General features: G+C 56.2%; 1 protein-coding gene across 2 annotated transcripts in view; it reads right to left on the minus strand.

The window, feature by feature from the left end:
* Positions 1-11,908, minus strand: part of PDGFRA (platelet derived growth factor receptor alpha) — a 50,277-nt gene extending 38,369 nt beyond the window's left edge. Inside the window, exons 1-2 of one of the 2 annotated variants that reach the window (XM_056111332.1) lie at positions 11,777-11,908; positions 987-1,046 (exon numbers count right to left, since the gene is read on the minus strand). In XM_056111332.1, the coding sequence (XP_055967307.1) occupies positions 987-1,035 (49 nt within the window). In that variant the 5' untranslated portion in view covers positions 1,036-1,046; positions 11,777-11,908. Of the gene's footprint in view, positions 1-986; positions 1,047-11,311; positions 11,331-11,776 lie in introns of those variants that run through there. The other variant, XM_056111333.1, reaches the window with a different exon arrangement.
* Positions 11,909-17,029: the final 5,121 nt, after the last annotated feature.

Here is a 17,029-nt window from a genome sequence, read left to right on the forward strand (position 1 = left end):
CTCCCGCCTCAACTCAGATTGCCGGAACTTCAGCTCAGCCCTGACCTCAGAGCTGGGGAGCCCTTGAAGAGAACAGAACCCCGAAAGCAGGCTCCCTTCTAGAAGCTCTCTGCACATGGCTCACATCAGAGGCACGCATACACTTGCGTGAACTCCCTGCCCTGGAAAAAAAATACTGGTTTTTCATGACAAACACCTGCAATTCATAAATATCGGGGTGGAAACTAAACGAGTTCAATAAATAATTCAACATATGGCCCCCGCAGCCTTCCCTGGTGGAAAGGGATTAGTGAGATTCCCCATGAACCATTCCGTTCCCAGCTAAAGGTGGTTCTGAGATTCTGCAGCCGTTTGTTTCAGCACCTCCCACTTCAGACAGGTATGACTGAAGCCAGGTGTGATTTCCTTGGCAAGAATATTCCATGATTCATTTCCTTCACATCGGTTTGACTTTCTGGGATCACCAGCCTCCCCACTCCAGGAGAAAACTCACATCAGAAAAAGGAAGAGGGTAGCAACCACCCTCTTGAACCACCCTAGTGAGATGATGCATCTGACTTTTTTCCATGCCAGGATGGCATAAATACTGAAGCTGTCCTCAGGGAACATTCCTTGTGAATTAGAACTCACTTATAGCGAACAACGGGCAGTCTGAAGTAACAGCTGAGAATCTCCATTTCACTATTTCAGAGGCTGGTGCAAGGGACACGCGTAACACCCCCAGAGCAGACAGAGCTTAAAAAACAAAGGCTAGAGCGATACCACAACAGGGAAGGCGTTTGCCTTGCACGCAGCCAACCTGGGTTCGATTCCCAGCATCCCATATGGTTCCCCCGAGCACCACCAGGAGTAATTCCTGAGTGCAGAGCCAGGAGTAACCCCTGTGCATTGCCAGGTGTGACCCAAAAAGCAAAAGAACAAACAAACAAAAACAAGACCCCTCCTTGCCCCCAGGACAACCCCTCTGAGGGGATGTGGACCCCTACCTGTGAGGAGACAGCCTAGAAGCAGGAAAGTCCGGTGGTCAGTGCCCATCCTGGAGGAGCCTGGAGGAGGGAGAGAGAAAGCGCCGTGGTCAACACCAATAGTCAGGAGCCGCCTTGTCCGGGAGCTGGACGCTGAGAAAAATTAGAACCGTGTCCCTTTGATCCCAAAGGTCCCTGTTTGAGACTCATGGTCCCAGCAGGCCTGAGGGCCACCCAGAGTGTGCCCAGTCCCGGAAAAACACAAACCTTTTTTTTTTCTCGCATGCAGTTTACAGATTCTGAAAAGTCTCCGTCTCTTGTCTCAGAATGTGTCCCAGAGTATGGGAGAACTGTCCCTTTTTCAACTATTCAAGCAAAGAATGTGAAAAATAAATAAGCTGATGTATTTACTCAACTTCCCCTCTAGTCCAGGTCCAGCTTGTGTCTCAATACAGAGAAAATCCATGGCATTCCCCTCCTCCCGGGACAGACGCCTGAAGTCACACAAACTTTATCTGCTCTTGCCTTTCTCCCCCAGAGCTAGGGAGTGTCCCGCTTACCACTGTCCCTTTGGACAGAGAGCGGGACCAGCCTCCAGTCTCGCTGTCCCCCACCCACTCTGCTCTCCCACTTATCCACAGAGGTAAACCTGAGACATGGACACAGGAGGAGGCTCAGAAAGCGAGGAAGAGGCCCGAGAAATAAGAGAGTGGGCAGGGCATTTGCCTTGCATACAGCCAACCGGGGCAGGACTCAGTTCCCAGCATCCCATGTGGTCCCCCAACTTACATTTACATCAGGAGTAAGACCTGAGCAACCCCAGGTATAACCCAAAAACCAGATAAATAAACGAAAGAAAGTGAGGAAGAGGGGAGCAAGAAACAGCTCAAGTGATGGAGCACACGCTGCAGATGTGAGACCCCCCCAAGTCAGACCCCGGTACCACCTGGCCCCCTGAGCACCAGCAGGGGAAAGTCCAAGGGGCCCCAAGTACACAGCCAGGTTGAGCTTGTGAGGAATGGCCCTAAATAAATACAGATTTTTCTTTTTCCTTTCGTTTTAACAAAGAGAGAGAAAAGGGGGATGTCACGAAATTCCTGCCTTTGTGAGGTTGCAGGAAACCGTGGCGTAAAACTCAGTGGAAAGCAAAGGTTGTGTCCACGCTAAGGAAACAGCATCAGCAGAAGCCGTCGACGACTCCCCGCTCTCCCCTCGCTACATCCGGAGGATGAGGAGACGTGGGCAAGGAGGATGAAATGCCACATCCAACGGCAGAGCCGGCAAGGAGGGGAACCACAAAGGCAGAAGGCCCCGGAGGGAGCACCCTGGGCAGAGCCACATGATCTCCTGAGCACTGTGAGCCCAATGCAGGGAAGAGCCCCTGAGCACTGTCAGAAATTAAAGGAAATTTAGGAGAGAAATTAACACAGAGTCAAGCTGCTCCGGAGTAAACAGACCGAGCAGTCTATTCCAGCCATCTCTCTGAACAAGCCACTTTTCTTTTTTTTTTTTTTTTTTTTTTTTTGCTTTTTGGGTCACACCCGGCGACGCACTGGGGTTACTCCTGGCAGTTCCCAGGGGACCATATGGGATGTTGGAAATCAAACCGAGGTCGGCCGCGTGCAAGGCAAACACCCTACGGGCTGTGCTATCATTCCAGCCCACAAGCTGTACTTTTCTGCACTTTTTTTTCTCCCACTCATGAGCTCACCGTCTTTTTTTTTCTCCTGCTGCATTTTTCACATGAGGCCAGTAACACTGGGGGAGTCTTACTGGAGTCACTGAAACACCTGCCAAGGGCCTGGGGATAGATATGGCTCGGTTCTGGGGTGTCTCACTGCAGACATGAGGCCTTGAGTTTGATGGCCTGCATCGCCCCTATGCCAAGCGTAATCCTAGTACTGCTGCCAGCATCCCCAGGCACACAGCCCTGGAGAGAGAGAGAGAGAGAGAGAGAGAGAGAGAGAGAGAGAGAGAGAGAGAGAGAGAGAGAGCATGCGCCCACACACTCAAGCAACACATGTGTGACCCCAGAAAAGACAGAAATGACAGCAACAAAAGCGAAGGGGAAAGAGTGCTGAGTTTCACAGAAAAGAAGCAGTAAGGGGCATAGGAGCAAACCCCAAGATAATCCCCCCCAAAAGCACCCACTGGGCTGGAGAGATAGTACAGCAGGGGAAGACTTGCCCGGCAGGCAACTGATGCAGGTTCATTCCTTGCTACCACATATGCTCCCCCAAGCTCCACCAGAGGTGACCCCTGAGGGCAGAGTCAAGAAAAAAAAAATGCCCTGAGCACTACCAAGTGTGGTGCAAACACAAATCCCTCCCCAGCCCCATAGAAAACAGGGTCAGTAAAGATTCAGAGAGGAGCCACAGAGTAGGTAGAGCAGAGCTAGGATTCTAACTTGCAGTCATGGTCACACAAAAGCCCCAGGCTCAGGGCTTGGGGCAGGAGCAATAGCACAGCAGGCAGGGCATTTGCCTTGCATGCAGCAGACCCAGGTTCGATTCCCAGCATCCCATATGGTCCCCTAAGTACCGCTAGGAGTAATTCCTGAGTGCATGAGCCAGGAGTAACCTCTGAGCATCGCCAGGTATGACCCAAAAAGCAACAACAACAAAAAGCCCTGCGCTCATCCATCCATCCACCCTGGGGTCTTTCTCAAGCCACTCGACTCAGCTTGGTGCCTCCCCCTTTTTTCCCCTGCCCAGGTCCCCCAACTACCACCTCCTGCAGCTCACCTTCTCTGCAAACCAGTGACAGAAAGCAGTGTCGCCCCCCCCCCCCCACACCTCCCAATGCGGCCTGCACAGCACTGGACCAGGGGATGCTGACCTGTACTGTACGGGCACACAGATTCTGCCCCCCCTGCCATGATCAGGCACCCAGCCAGGCTGCCCGGATGCAGCACAACCAGCAGGGGAGGTCTTTGTGTTTGTCCATAGAAATATCAGCCTCCCACTGATAATCCACTTAGCGCACTTCAAAGGCGCCCTCCAAGGCTGGCTTCTATCTTGGGTTTTATCACACTTACATCCCAGCTTTCTTGCGCAGGCACCCCCATCCATGATCTTTAAAGCATTCCCAAACCCAGGGAGAGGGGGGTGCGCCTTGCGTCAGGCTGGCTCTGAGCACTGTTGCTGCAAGCGGGCCCCACCAGATTTCCTTCCCTGGATCAGATAGGAAGGGATATTTACCAACCTACCAAGTGGGCAATAAAAACAACACGCGCGTGCACACACACACACACACACAGCAAGTGATAATGATGTGAATGCTGAGACTCAACATGTGTTTGCTCAAGATTTCCAACTCTCTCCTCTGATAAGAGGGCTGCTGGCTAGATACCCAGGCTGATTGGGGTACCCCATGGCATCACTCATTGCAGCTGAGACTAGGCAGTGGTTAATGATCACAGCGTCTGCCTGATACCAGGTCATAGAAAATCATGGGAGGGAAGGTGGGAGCAGCTCCAGACGGGTGCGATTTGACTGGCCCCCAGACCCTCATGCTTATTCAATCACCTCTCCCCAGAGCTTACCAAGCCAGAGGTACAAATCATCAGAAACACAGCATGGGCAAGCCAGCAAGAACACGTTGCTTTGCAAGGAATTTTCCTCAACCTTTTCTTTTTATTTCTTTTTATTTATTTATTTGTTTTTGCTTTTTGGGTCACACCTGGCAATGCACAGGGGTTACTCCTGACTCTGTACTCAGGAATCACCCCTGGTGGTGCTCAGGGGACCATATGGGATGCTGGGAATCGAACCCGGTTTGGTCGCGTGCAAGGCAAACACCCTACCCGCTGTACTATTGCCCCAGCCAACCTTTTCTTTTTAAAAACAAACCATTTCTCTCATACCCACTGAATTATCAGCCTGCAGTCCCAGTTCTGTGAAGTCCCAGTTTTAAAGGCATCAACCTTTACCCAGCATCTCATACGGTCCTTTCTTTGAGCACTATTAGGAGTACGGAGCCAGGAGTAAGACCTGAGCACCGCTGGGTACAGCCCAAAAACAAACCAAAAAAGCCAAGGTCAGAGATGGGCAGGACAGAGAGTGTACCGTGTATGTGGGGGCTCTGGGGTGCAGCCCTGAAGCAGCAAAAATAAATGCTAAAGCATAAGTAATAAAGACACGGAACAATCAGGAGAAAAGAGATGTCAGACAAGGGACTGGGGGCCTCCTTTCCTATCCTCTTCCGTCCTCCTTTCTTCTCTTGCTAAAGATCCCTTCACTGCCTTAATGAGGCTCTGACCCTACATCTGATTGTTGGCCCATCCCTTGGAAACTCAAGCGCCACCTCTTCTTACATAACCCTAAACTCATTGGGGCTGGAAGATAGGACATGAGGCGAGTGCTTGTCTTGAAGCGGCTGCGCTGGCTGTAACCCATCACCATACACCCAACACCATAAGGCGCCTTGAGCACTGCCAGGGGTTGCTCCTGAGCACAAGGTCAGGAAGAGCCCCTAAGCATTGCTGGGTGTGTCCCCCACCAAGAGACAGACAGAGAGACAGGCAAACTGTAGTACTAACACCTGCCTTGCTGTCTGGCTTGGCAGTATAATTTTCAGGACTTAACTGCTTCGTTGAAGGTGCTTTGGAGACTGCAAGCTTGGCACATAGAGTTGGTTCTCCCGGAGACTCTGCAGGCCTCTGAGAGATGTCAGAAGAGGATGTCAGAAGAACTACCTCTATTTCTGGTGGAGAAAGCAGCCCCTGCCTGCTGGGGAAGTGAATCTGGACTCTGGCTCAGCCCAAGGGGCATTAAGTTATCCAAGATGATGTTGGGGCCCAGGATGGGACTGCATGTGTGAGACCAGGGGTCGCTCACCTACACCAGGTGACCCCCAAGTAAAACTACATGTGACAACTGCACAACCACAAAACAACAAAACTAAGTGGGGCACTCTGGTCACAGAGTGCTGAAAGAAGGTAAAGGGACATGAATGATATACCCTTTCAGAACAGTACTGTCAACCACAGTGCCTGAAAGGGGAAGAGAGAGAGAGAGAGAGAGAGAGAGAGAGAGAGAGAGCCACAAAGGCAGGCTGCAGGAACTGAGTGGGGGAGGCAGGCGGGAGGGAAACTGGGGACACTGACGGTGGGAACTGTGCTTTGACATAGGGAGGGGTGTTGCAACATTGTATGACTGACATTTGATCAGGAGCAACTTTGTAACTGTGTCTCTCCTGGTGATTCAATTAAAAAAATGAAGTGACACCTGCACAACCATAAGAAATAACAGACATTTTAGTAAACCAATGCATCTGGCCACATAATCAGAGACACAAATCTGTTAGCAGGTGGCTTCTCTCTCCTTTGCAGGGCAGCTCCCGCCAAACACAAACATACAAACAACAACAAAACAGAAGTGAAAAAAAGAAGAAGAAAAGCCTTCGGGTGTGACTCAAAACCATGTGCTCCACGGGAGGAAACCTGCAGAGCCCGGCAGGGGTTATAAAGGAGCTCTGCCCACTGAGCAAGAGCAAACTGCCCTTCTCCGGCCAGTCCTGCTCTGCTTGGAGCTGTGGGTATTGCATTTCACCCCACCCAGGCGGGATTAAAGGCCACAGGAGACTCTCACAGTCCCCAAAGCCACTGACAACTTTTAGGCTCAGATTTCCAAGGTCCAGTTAATTTCAGCTCTCCAGAGTTAATTCTAACCGTGAAAATTACACAGCCCACTTTTCCCTGGGGGACAAACATCCTGCAATCCAAGCGCCTGTCTACACGGGTGCAACTTCACCCACAACCCATTTTTCAGGATCTGCACTTTGCCTGCTCTCCCTGGCTTCCATGAGACATTCTAGGGATAAGTGGAGGCTGGAGAATTTTGAAGCAGGAACATTTGGTAGGACAAGAGCTTGTAAACTTCTGTTCTCCCTCTCATCAGTTAATTTATCTACAGGCTGCAAAGGTGACACCTCCACTTAACTGTTACTAAAGTGACAGGGTGACCCCTAAAGGGAGAGTCAGGCGTAGTATGGAGAAGTTTGCTTGGCTTTAAGAGCACAGAGCACCCCCACTCCTAAACACACACACACACACACACGCCCCTACTGGGGTTTCACTCATACAGGGAAAGGCAACTGCCTGCCTATCTTACCCCACAAGAGATTTTTGTAGCTTTTTTGGGTAATGGAAACCCCGGTTCAGGGGTGGAGGGTGTCTGTCTCTGTTTGGAGGAAAGGGGGCGCCTTCTGCATGCCTCCATTTGCTTAGAATCGCAAAGCAGCCCATTGCCCGCAGAGGGTCCCTGCCGTTCTCAAGTTTGACCAGAAGATGGCAGTGTTGGTCCAAGGACGTGCGTCCCGGGTTCCCGGGGATGCAGGCGCCGCCGCAACTTCTGCGCTGCAACGTCCCGCATCCGAGCGGCCCATCTCTAGGTCCTTCCTTGGATCTCACTTCTAAGAGTCCGTGGTGACCTGAGCCCAACGCCCACGAAGGAAGAGGGAACAAGCCTAACTCTCCGCGGGGGGTGAAGGACGGTCACCCACCACCATCACCCCCAGGAGCGGGTCAACCGGCTGGCGGGGACCTCGGGAAGGAGGAAAACAAACGCGGCCATCCCCAGCCAGCAATCAAAGCCGATTCCGGAGCAGGCCGGGCGGCCTGGTATTCTTGCATCTCAAGGGTTTCCGCCCCTTCGGGGAGGGGTCCGCGCAGGCGATGCGCAACCTATTCGCGCGCCACTGTCACCCCCTCACCAACACCCCTGGCGGGTCCCGAGACGACCGCGCAGCCCCAGAACCGCGCGGGCTGATTGAAAAAGACTGTTCCCCGTTGCACAATCAGTCTGCGTCGTCAAACAAACAAACAGCAACAGGCGGCCTGCGCGGCGGGCCACTGGGGAGGGGAGGGCTAGGAAAACCAAACTTGAAGACTTCTACACACACACACACACACACACACACACACACACACACACACACACACCGCCCACCTACGAGTGCCCAGGGCCCTCCATCCTCCTCCTGGCTCTGCTAGTTCCCACCCTAAAAGACGCCCCCACCTTCGTGTGCAAGCACGCCCGCTCCAAGAGCGCCCTTCGCCGGCCCGGCTTTGCACGGAGCCCGCGAAGCGCCCACGGAGACCCGCGCTCGTCTTCCTATAGAGCCCCAGGGGTCTCGACTTTGCTGGAGGCGGGAGGGGTGGGGGGTGATGGAACCCCGTCCAGGGGGCCGCTAGATCCCGCTTCGCAATCCCGCCAGGGGGCGCCGCAGCCCCGCGAATCTTACCCCTCTCGCTGGCTCAGCTCTGCACGGGCAGCGGGTCCCCGACAGCGCAGTCCCGACCGCTTTGCAGGCGAAGTTCCGCCCCGCGCGCGCGGAACGCTCCTGCCACCGACACCCCTGCACGGCGGGAGCCGCCCCCTGCTTCCCGGGGCTCGGGAAGCCCTGGGGTCCAGTAGTTCCGACGGTCCACTCCGGGGGTCCGCGCCCCGGCCGCCGAACTCTTGACCTCAGAGCTGCTCGGACCGCTGAGTCCGTCCGCAGCCTGACGCAAGGCGTTTTGCATTGTTTTCAACCGAAAACCTGAGAGGGGGCCGGACGGGGTGGAGGGAGAGGGGCCGGGAGGGGTGGAGAGGGATGGGGTTTAGGGTTACAACCGCGCGCCAGCGCCTCCTACAGGCCCTAAAGCACACGACGGCTGGCAGCGGCTGCAAGAGGAGGCTAGGACCAGTCTAGACTACGCCCCCCTCGGTTTTTTAAGGACCAGAAGTTCCACCAGCGGGTGCCCACCTCCCCTCACTCCTCCCCACCTAACCCCCCCCCCCAACACACACAAAACACCCCTAGTCTGGAGCTCGCCTTAGCGGCGTCGGCCCAGCGCCTCTCCCTCACTTTTGCAGGGTGGCTCAGCGCGTAGAGAAAGGAAACGTCCGAGTTCCCTTTTCCCCCTCCTTTCCAGTACTGTTTGCAAGACTCTAGACCCAGAGCCCAGTTTAAAACAAAAGGACATGCCTCCGAGTCCTAAAGCAAAAGACAGCCCGGTAGAAAGCGGGGAGCCGCAGAGGTGCGAGCGATTTGCCCCCGGCCCCGGGATGGGTGGGGGGTCAGAGAAGAGGGTGGAGGGCCCGAGAGACATTCCACGCTCCATCCCGGACGGTTGGTGCTGTTGCGCGACCACCCCGGGCGGGAGACGCCGACGCCGAGCGCCGCACCTTTTCCGTTACTCTGTGGGCTTGAAGCGCTCCCCTATCCTCGCCACTTTTCCATCCGCGACGCTGAGCTCTGTCCCAGCTCCCCGGAGACCAGAGGGGGCGTCCCACGCTCTGGGTTCAGCAGCAGGAAGGCGCGGGCCACCACGTCCCCAGGCCGCATCCCGGCCCCGCGCGCCGCCCACGGCCGGTCCCCAGGAGGCACAGGACTGGCCCGCCTCGGCGCCAGACGCGTTTGCAGCTGGAAAGCCCGGCCCGACGCCCCTCCCCCTGCACCCCTCCCCAGCTCCGGGCCCCGAGTAAAATTCACCCGGGGGCCGGGATCGGGGCCGCGGATCTGGGTCACTCTCAGTTTTGAGAGTTGAGGCGAGGACGGTGGGTGCGCTCCCCGGGGTGCCTTCCCTCGCAACCGTCCCCTTTCTGCTCTCGAGACTCCAGGCCTGTCGTGGAGTCCCGCTACACTTGGGTCGGACCAAAAGCCAGAAACGAACGCAGGGAGTGACGGCGTAAAAGGGCCCGTCCGGGAGTTCCAGAGAGAGAGAGAGAGAGAGAAAAAAAAAAACCCTTTTATCTCGAGAAGCGCGCAAAGGAGCCAGCCAGGGTTGGGGCGAGTGGTTAGGACGAGCCGGGGCAGGAGCGAGACGCAAAGCGGTATCACCAGGGTCCGCGAGGGTCAGCTTGGGGTGGTGGTGGTCGTGGGGGGTGATAAAAAGTAAAATGAAAATAACAGAGCCAGCTCGCCAAAAAAACGAGGCCAGTAAATCCAGAGTATTGAGCAACTCCGCCGCGGAGCCAAAAAGCCATTTCCCACACCGCTCAGCCCGGACTTTCCAAGGCAGCGGGGACAGTCGGACTTGATCCGGGCGCTCCCCGCTCCCTCTAGAGCCCTGGTGGGTCGCTCCCCCCCGAGATGCTAGGGACACTCGGTGTGCACACGCTACAGCTCGGCAAAGCCCGAGGGAGCGTGCACGTCGCTCTCGGGCGGCCGGAGAGGGGGGACCACCGCCAGCCCGCCGGCCAGTCTGGATCCCAGGCCCCTGGCTAGCGGCGCGCACACACCTGGCCGGGCGGCCCGGGCTCCGGCCCTGCGGGACACACTCCGAGCTGGCCGAAGGACTCGTTCGGAAAAGAACCGCTGTGCACCGGGTGGGGTCCGAGCCAAGGGGACGCCGGCCGCCCCGCTCAAGAGTCGTTCATCTGTGTAGAAAACCCGATTTCCAGGTGGGGGGACAGACGGTGGGGGAAAGAGGGGCGCAAGGCCACCGATCCGGAGCCCGCCGGGGCCCTGCGCGGAACAACCGCTGTGCGAGCGCCACGCATCCTCGCCTCGGAACTCGGCGCTCGGGGACCCGGAGAGGTGGGGCGGGGGGGAGGGGAAACGAGGCGAGGGAGGCTGGCTCCCTGTCCGTCTTACCTGCCAGCGGGTTTTTGGGATCCGAGCCGTGTCTAACTACCCCTCAAAAAAGTTTGGTACTTTTCTGGCGACTACTCTCTTCCTGCTTTGTAGCAGCACCGCCCGAGGCTGTTCCAGAAACAATTCCACGGAGAAAGGGGGCGCGCAGAGAAAGAGTAGGGGTGGGGTGGGGTGAGTGAGACCCCCCCAAAAAAAACAATGAGGGCCCCTTGGAGGACAGCCCGAAATTCCTCAAATCCCAGTTACTGGAATGCGAGGCGACGACGACTTCTTCACTCGGGCCCAAATGTGTTTGTCATTATTCCAGACCGCCCGCCTGCGCCGCCTTCGCCCCCGCGCTCAGGGGGCGCACCCCGAGCGCACCACGGGGCTGGCGCCCGAGCTCCAGGGCAACGCAGAGGCAGAGAAGCACCCGGACCCGAGTCCCAGCTTGCGTCGCCTCCCGGCCGGGTGCTGTGGCGGCCACCGTGGAGTTAGGTCGGACCAGATCTTGCAACCCGCTGCAGCGCCGTCCAGCAAGTACGCGCCCTCCGCCCGCGCCGCGCGCACCCAGCGGGCATCCAGGGTCCGGCCTCCTCCAGCCGAGCCCTTCACGCCTCCACAGCCTCGCACCCCCCACTGCGCGCCCCACTCGGCGCCCTGCCCTCCCCACCTCCCGCGGTCCGCCCGCCGCGCCCCTCAACACCCGCTGCAGAGCTGTCCCGCCAAACCGCCAGCCCGGAATGAAAATACTCATTAAAAACCTGTCGCCTTGCTAGACCCACCGCCAAGAAGAGGGCAAGCATCTCCGTCCCCATTCTCAACATTGCTGGGTGCTTGTTCCAGTAGGCAAGAACAGCAACCCCCCCACACACACACACACACACACACACCAGTCCCCAAAGAAACCTCAAAAATGTCAAACCAAACCATTTCTTTGGGAGGCCATAGAGTTGTTGGAAAAACATTACTTTTAAAAATAGACCTTTTAAAAAGAATTTTTTAAACCCTAGACTTAGAACTCGACAGTTATCTAAGTTCTGAATTTCCCTTCAAGGGAAATTTAGTCAAAATAAATTATCTTCTGGGCACACAACAGGAATACAACTCCAGTTGGGTTTTTTTGGTTTTGTTTTTGTATTTTTTTTTCCTCATTGCCCGAAGTTCGGGCGAAATTTACTTCACTTCCAGTCCAAAAGGCCTGATCAGAGACTTCTTTGCTCAAAAACAAATGTCCCCCCCCCCCTTACCTTCTTCTCCTCCTATGTGAGTTCGCAATGAAGATCCTACATATGGAGTCAAAAGCTTGTCCACTGCCCTCGGGTCCTCTCCTGTCGTCCCCTCCTCTGTTTCTCTCCCTCAAGCGCCAACCGTAATGGGCTCAAAAACCGCGTTTTGTAATTGATTCAATGTTATAGTCCATCCTTCTAAAACTAATCATTTGCTCTAAGTAAATAGCTGTCAGGAAATGAAGCCCCCCCCCCCCCCCTCCCACCCGGCCTCTTCAAAATAAAAGTTTCCCTCGAACTCCGTATGCTCTCAATCGCCTCCCTCCAGATTGCGCCTTGGCTCTTTGCTCTTACGCAATCAGGGGGTCTAGCCCCAACCCCCAGACTTCGACAACAACTGGGGGGGGGGGGGCTTGAGGCGGGGAGAAGCCGACCAGATGGGGTGGGGGTGGTGGAACGGGGCCGTGTTGATGTTCTGTCCGAGGGGGGCGCGGAGGTTCGCGCAAATACCAACTGCCCATCATTACCAGAATGAGTTTGACTTCTCCTTTGGGAGATATTTTCCAACGCTGATATATTGTTTTTGTGTTGGCTTTGAAAGGGAGAGGAACGTGTATACTTTTTTTTTTTTTTTTGCAGTGAAGGCCCCGAGAGAGAGTGGATAATGTGAAATTGAGAAAAGGGTCCTTTTGTTAAGTTTAAAAAAAAAATGCTCTGGCTAGTACTGGGGTCTTCTGAGCGCTGTCTCGGAGTGGGCGAGTGAGTTTGGACGCGGGCTCGTGTCGTGCCCGGGAAAGTGTGGGGCCGCCGCTAATCCTCTAATAGGATTAGGCAAACTGTTGAGCCCCCGGCGAAGATGATGAGGGTGTGCGTGTGTTTTTTGTTTATGGAAAGCGGGATACAAAGAATGGTGGGGCTGGATGTTCTCGACACCACGACCTTTCCCTCCCTCCGACTCACTTATCTCGGCGAGTCTTTGTTTTCGGGCTATCTGCGCGAGGCGGCCCTGGCTTCTAATCACGCACGCAAAACGGTTCTGGCCGCGGCGTCGGTGGGGGTGGGGGTGGGGGGCTGGAGAAGCCCACCCGCCTGTGTCCAGACCTCCCCCCACCAACACAGACACCCCACCCCGCATCCCGCCGCTCGCTCGGACCCTACCCGGGGGAGCAGAGGCAGGAGAGCCCAGCCCCGAAGCTGCGAAGAGGAGAGATGCCGCGGGCGAGGGCAAGGGGGCGCTGACGCTCCAGGAACGGGGGTCCCGGCGCCCGGGCGGCCGGCGGGCGCGGGGGAGGGGCAGGCGCGCACCGCCGCAGCCGTGGGCGCTCAGAGGGGCTCATCCCCCACCGCGTCCGCGTCCGCGTCCTGCACCTCCCCCCGCGATCTCACCCCACCCCAGCCCCCCTACGGCCAGGTTGGACCTGGCAGGAACACTGCCTGGCTGTCACTGTCCCCCCGCTTCTGTAGGGAAAGGGTGGGCGCACAGGACAGCAACCGAGAAGTGCGACTTAGGGGTGCTGGAGTCCGGCTCGGCGGCCGCAAGACTGGGGGCGCGGTGTGTGTGTGTGTTGGGGGGGGGCGTTGCGGCCAGCGGCTGCTGAGCTGGGGGCCCCGCGCGCGCGCCTCTCGGACATCTTTCAGTTGGGGTGACTCCACGGCGCACTATTACTTCCACATGTTCCTTCAGGAAATCATCGAAGGCAAATAGATGAACAGCCCCCTTGTTCGGAATGTTAACAGGATACCGTAATGTCTGGAGAAAACGGACCCCGGCAAAAGAAGAGAAAGAAAGTCCGAGTGCGAATCCTAGGGAAATAACGGACTCTGACTTTTCGTGCTAGGAATAAAAAACAAACTGAATTTTAGATTTTTTTTTTTAAATATCAAGTACCCAAGAGGGCAGGAGGTGAGGCAGACAGAGAGCCTAGAGGGGGTGGCAGCCGTGGAAACCACCCGTCGGAGAGCGCCGGGGTCTCCCGAAGGCTGGGCCCCAGCGCTCCCCGCCCACAAATGGTAACTTCACAGCTCGTTTCGGGAGGCTTAAAGGGGCCCGAAAAGTAGGCTGGGGTGGGGGCGGCTAGGGTCGCCCTGCCACGTGAGTTTAAAACAGCCCAGAGAATGGATGAGCCCCCGTTGTCCTTCTGGTAGTAATTACCTGCCTAATTTGAATGATGCCTTTGTTATGATCATTAACAAACTTTTGCTAAAGGTTTCCATGTGTGACATTCCAGAAGGTTTAAAGGCCTGGGGAGCTGACTCCCAGGACAGCGCGTCGGTGGGGGGTGGCGCTTGGGAAGCAAATGGTTGCGGGGGGGGGGGGGGGGGGGGGCTGAGCTTTTGCCGTGTCTGGGCCCAGCTAAGATGGAAAGAGGTCAGCATCTGCCTCGCCTGCAAAAGCAAAATAAACCAGGAACCACCTCGGCGTTGGCGACCCTGGGAAAAAAAAAAATTTAAAAAGCCATTGGGAAACTTAAGCCCTGGCAGGGTCCGCAGCAACGAGGCGGGTTCGAATCCCGTGGTCCGCCCCCAGCCGCGGGTCGTTGGCTTGGAGGGAGGAAGGACGAGTCGCAGCGGACTCCCTCATTCTATGTAAGGCCCTTCCAGGGTGGCTTCCCGCCCCCGACGCTCAGGGGTCCCGGGTAGTCCTACGGCCTTCTCAGAGCCAGAGCACCTACGGCGGGGCCCTGGAGGACCGGGAACCTCTCTACGCCTCGGCTCCTGCAGGCGGTCCCATGCGCCCCTGGCAAGGCGTGATCTTTGCGGGCCTTGGGCAGCGCCGGGTCCAAGTCCCCGCCCGCACTCGAGTCTGATCTGCAGCCTCTTGTGTTTTGGCCTCGAGGAATCATCCTGAGGCGAAGAATGAGAATTGGCTTCCCCAAGCCGGGAGGGTGAGCGACTGCGCCCGGGGAGTCCCTGGCTCCCTCGCGCGTCTGGGCCCTAGACGATTGGGGAAAAGATGGGGAGACCGGCGAGCCGCGGGGGGGCTCCAGCGCCTCATCCAACATCTGGGCCCGGAGGCGACAGGAGATTAGCCACAAGCATCTGCAGGGTGTAGGAGGACCCCTTGTCCAACGAGGGCGCGCAGATTTCTCCGAACCAAATCAAAATAGTCACCTCCCAACTTCCCTGCCCCGGGCCCGCCCCCTGCCCCCCTCTTTCGGGTCCCATCAGGGCCTGTGTGGGCGCTTCCCGCTGAATTGACTTTTGTGGGGTGTTTTGCTCTACATGTTCATGGAAAAGGTCCCTTTGCCTTAGAACGACTTACCTGGCCTTTCCGAGCCTTTGGTTGTGGGGAGTCACAGAAAAACACTTGCAATTAAAAAAAAATTTTTTTTAAAGGCTTGTTAGAGGGCAGCACTCTTGCAGCTTCTTGAAGGCTTGTTTGTAGTTGGGTTGGGGGGGGGGCGCTTCGCTCCCAGCACCCCTCCCGTACTTTGAGCACCGCCCCGGAACTCCGTCCGCGGGGGTCCTGGGAGAAGACTTGTGGAGGTGTGCGCTGATGCGGCCGCCACAAACCTCGCGCGCACTGCGGGTGCTCACAGGCCTGGTTGAACCTCAGTCCCATCTGCTGGGGAGAGTCTCCCCAAAGGGTCCAGATTGCGTGGCTTGGGGGCGGTGGTGCAAACGAGCTGGTACGCCCCTTGGAACGCAGGCTGTTTGGGAATTGGGCTCTTCTGCTCTTCTTGGGACTCTCGCTGCGGATTGTCCCAGCGGAGAATCCTGCTGGCCTCCTCCCGCTGTCTGGGTACCAGTGGCTTCTCCGTGGCTCCTTCTTGAGGCTCAGGCCCCCATCTAGGCCCTCCTCCCCTGACCTACCCCCCACTTTCGTGGCCGGCCCAGGCGGGTTTAGACTCTTCAGAGCTGTGTCTTGTGGGCCCCCTTTTCCCTCTGCAGAAAGCCCCACTTCCTCAATCGACGGATATTTTTGTGCTGCCTCCTCCCTGGTCTTGTCTTGGGGGCTTAGTGTTCGGGAGTTGGGTGACTTTTAATTTGAAAGTCCTAGGAAGGGCAGGGGTGGGGGCCGGGGAGATTGGGAGGTCTGCTCTTTATTAGGGGCCTACCCTGGCCAGCTTTCCAGCGCACAGCTGTGGCTTGGGGCTGGCTCTGTTTAGGTCAGCCTGACAGAAGAAAGAGCCTGGCCCTCTGAGCCCAGGAGGACAGCAGGCCCTATGATGTTAAAAAAAAAAAAATCCATCAACAACAACTTCCAACTGAGCTATCCTGATGTGGAAAGCTGTGGTAACTTGGATTGCAATGACAACAAAAACAACTGCAACCCTTAGAGTTAGAATAGGAGTCTGCTTCTTCAGATCTTATGTAACCTCCGAGACATCCCTAGGGGCTGTGCCCTGGGGCTCTGCCTGACCTGTCTTGGTGTCCCTGTGTGTGAAGGGATCCCAGAGCTTCAGCCTCTTAGCCTGCCTGGTGCCCCTGCTCAGGGGTGAAAATGATAAGAGATGCCATGTGCAAACCTTGGAGAACAGGCTGAATCAATTGTATTTTTTTTTCAGATTAGTTTATTTAGCTGTAATTGTGGACATCTCAGACAGATCCCCGACTTTTGCCAGGGCATGTGAAAAGAATTTTTTTTCCTTAAATTTTTATTAGTGAATCAGTTGTATCTTAAGGGACTGGGAGGTGGCTAAAAGCCCTGTTTATCAGCAACTAACCTGTGTAGAGAGCTTGCTTGGGGTGCAGGAAGGCTGGTAGGGTCCCCCAAGCACCACTGAGGTCACACCCCACACCGTGCTCTGAGTCCGAAGCAGCCCCCTCACCCCCACTGGATGTGGTCCCCCAAATAATCTAGCTCTTTGTTCTTTGGGCTTTTTCACAGTTGATAAGAATGGGAGAGGAAGGGTGGAGCTCTAGGTGAACTAGTTAATCCAATGGGTCATTTTAAATCAACCACCCCAGGGTAGATGATGAGATGGGGGTGGGGTGGGGATAGTGGCAGATAAAAGGAAGCCCCCCCCTCCCCCAGGCAATGGGAGGGCTCTTTGCCGGTTCACATGAGCCCAGACAGATGGCAGGATAGTCACATACATGTGCCTGGAGACCAAGAAAAGCCAGATGACTGTCACGAGGGGCCAGTTCTGGTGACAGGTACACAGCAACAAGTTCCAGCCAGAGGCCACATGTGACGGGCTCCTGATCAGGAACATGTGCACTGGACAGAGAAAGACGTAGGGGTGAACCAGGCCAGATGGCGAGAGACAGGAGACAAGAAGAGTGATATGGTGTGCAAGTGTCCGAAACCCACTACCTGGACTGGACAAT

Source organism: Sorex fumeus, unplaced genomic scaffold, assembly GCF_029834395.1.
Source record: "Sorex fumeus unplaced genomic scaffold, SorFum_2.1 ptg000013l, whole genome shotgun sequence".
Taxonomy (NCBI): domain Eukaryota; kingdom Metazoa; phylum Chordata; class Mammalia; order Eulipotyphla; family Soricidae; genus Sorex; species Sorex fumeus.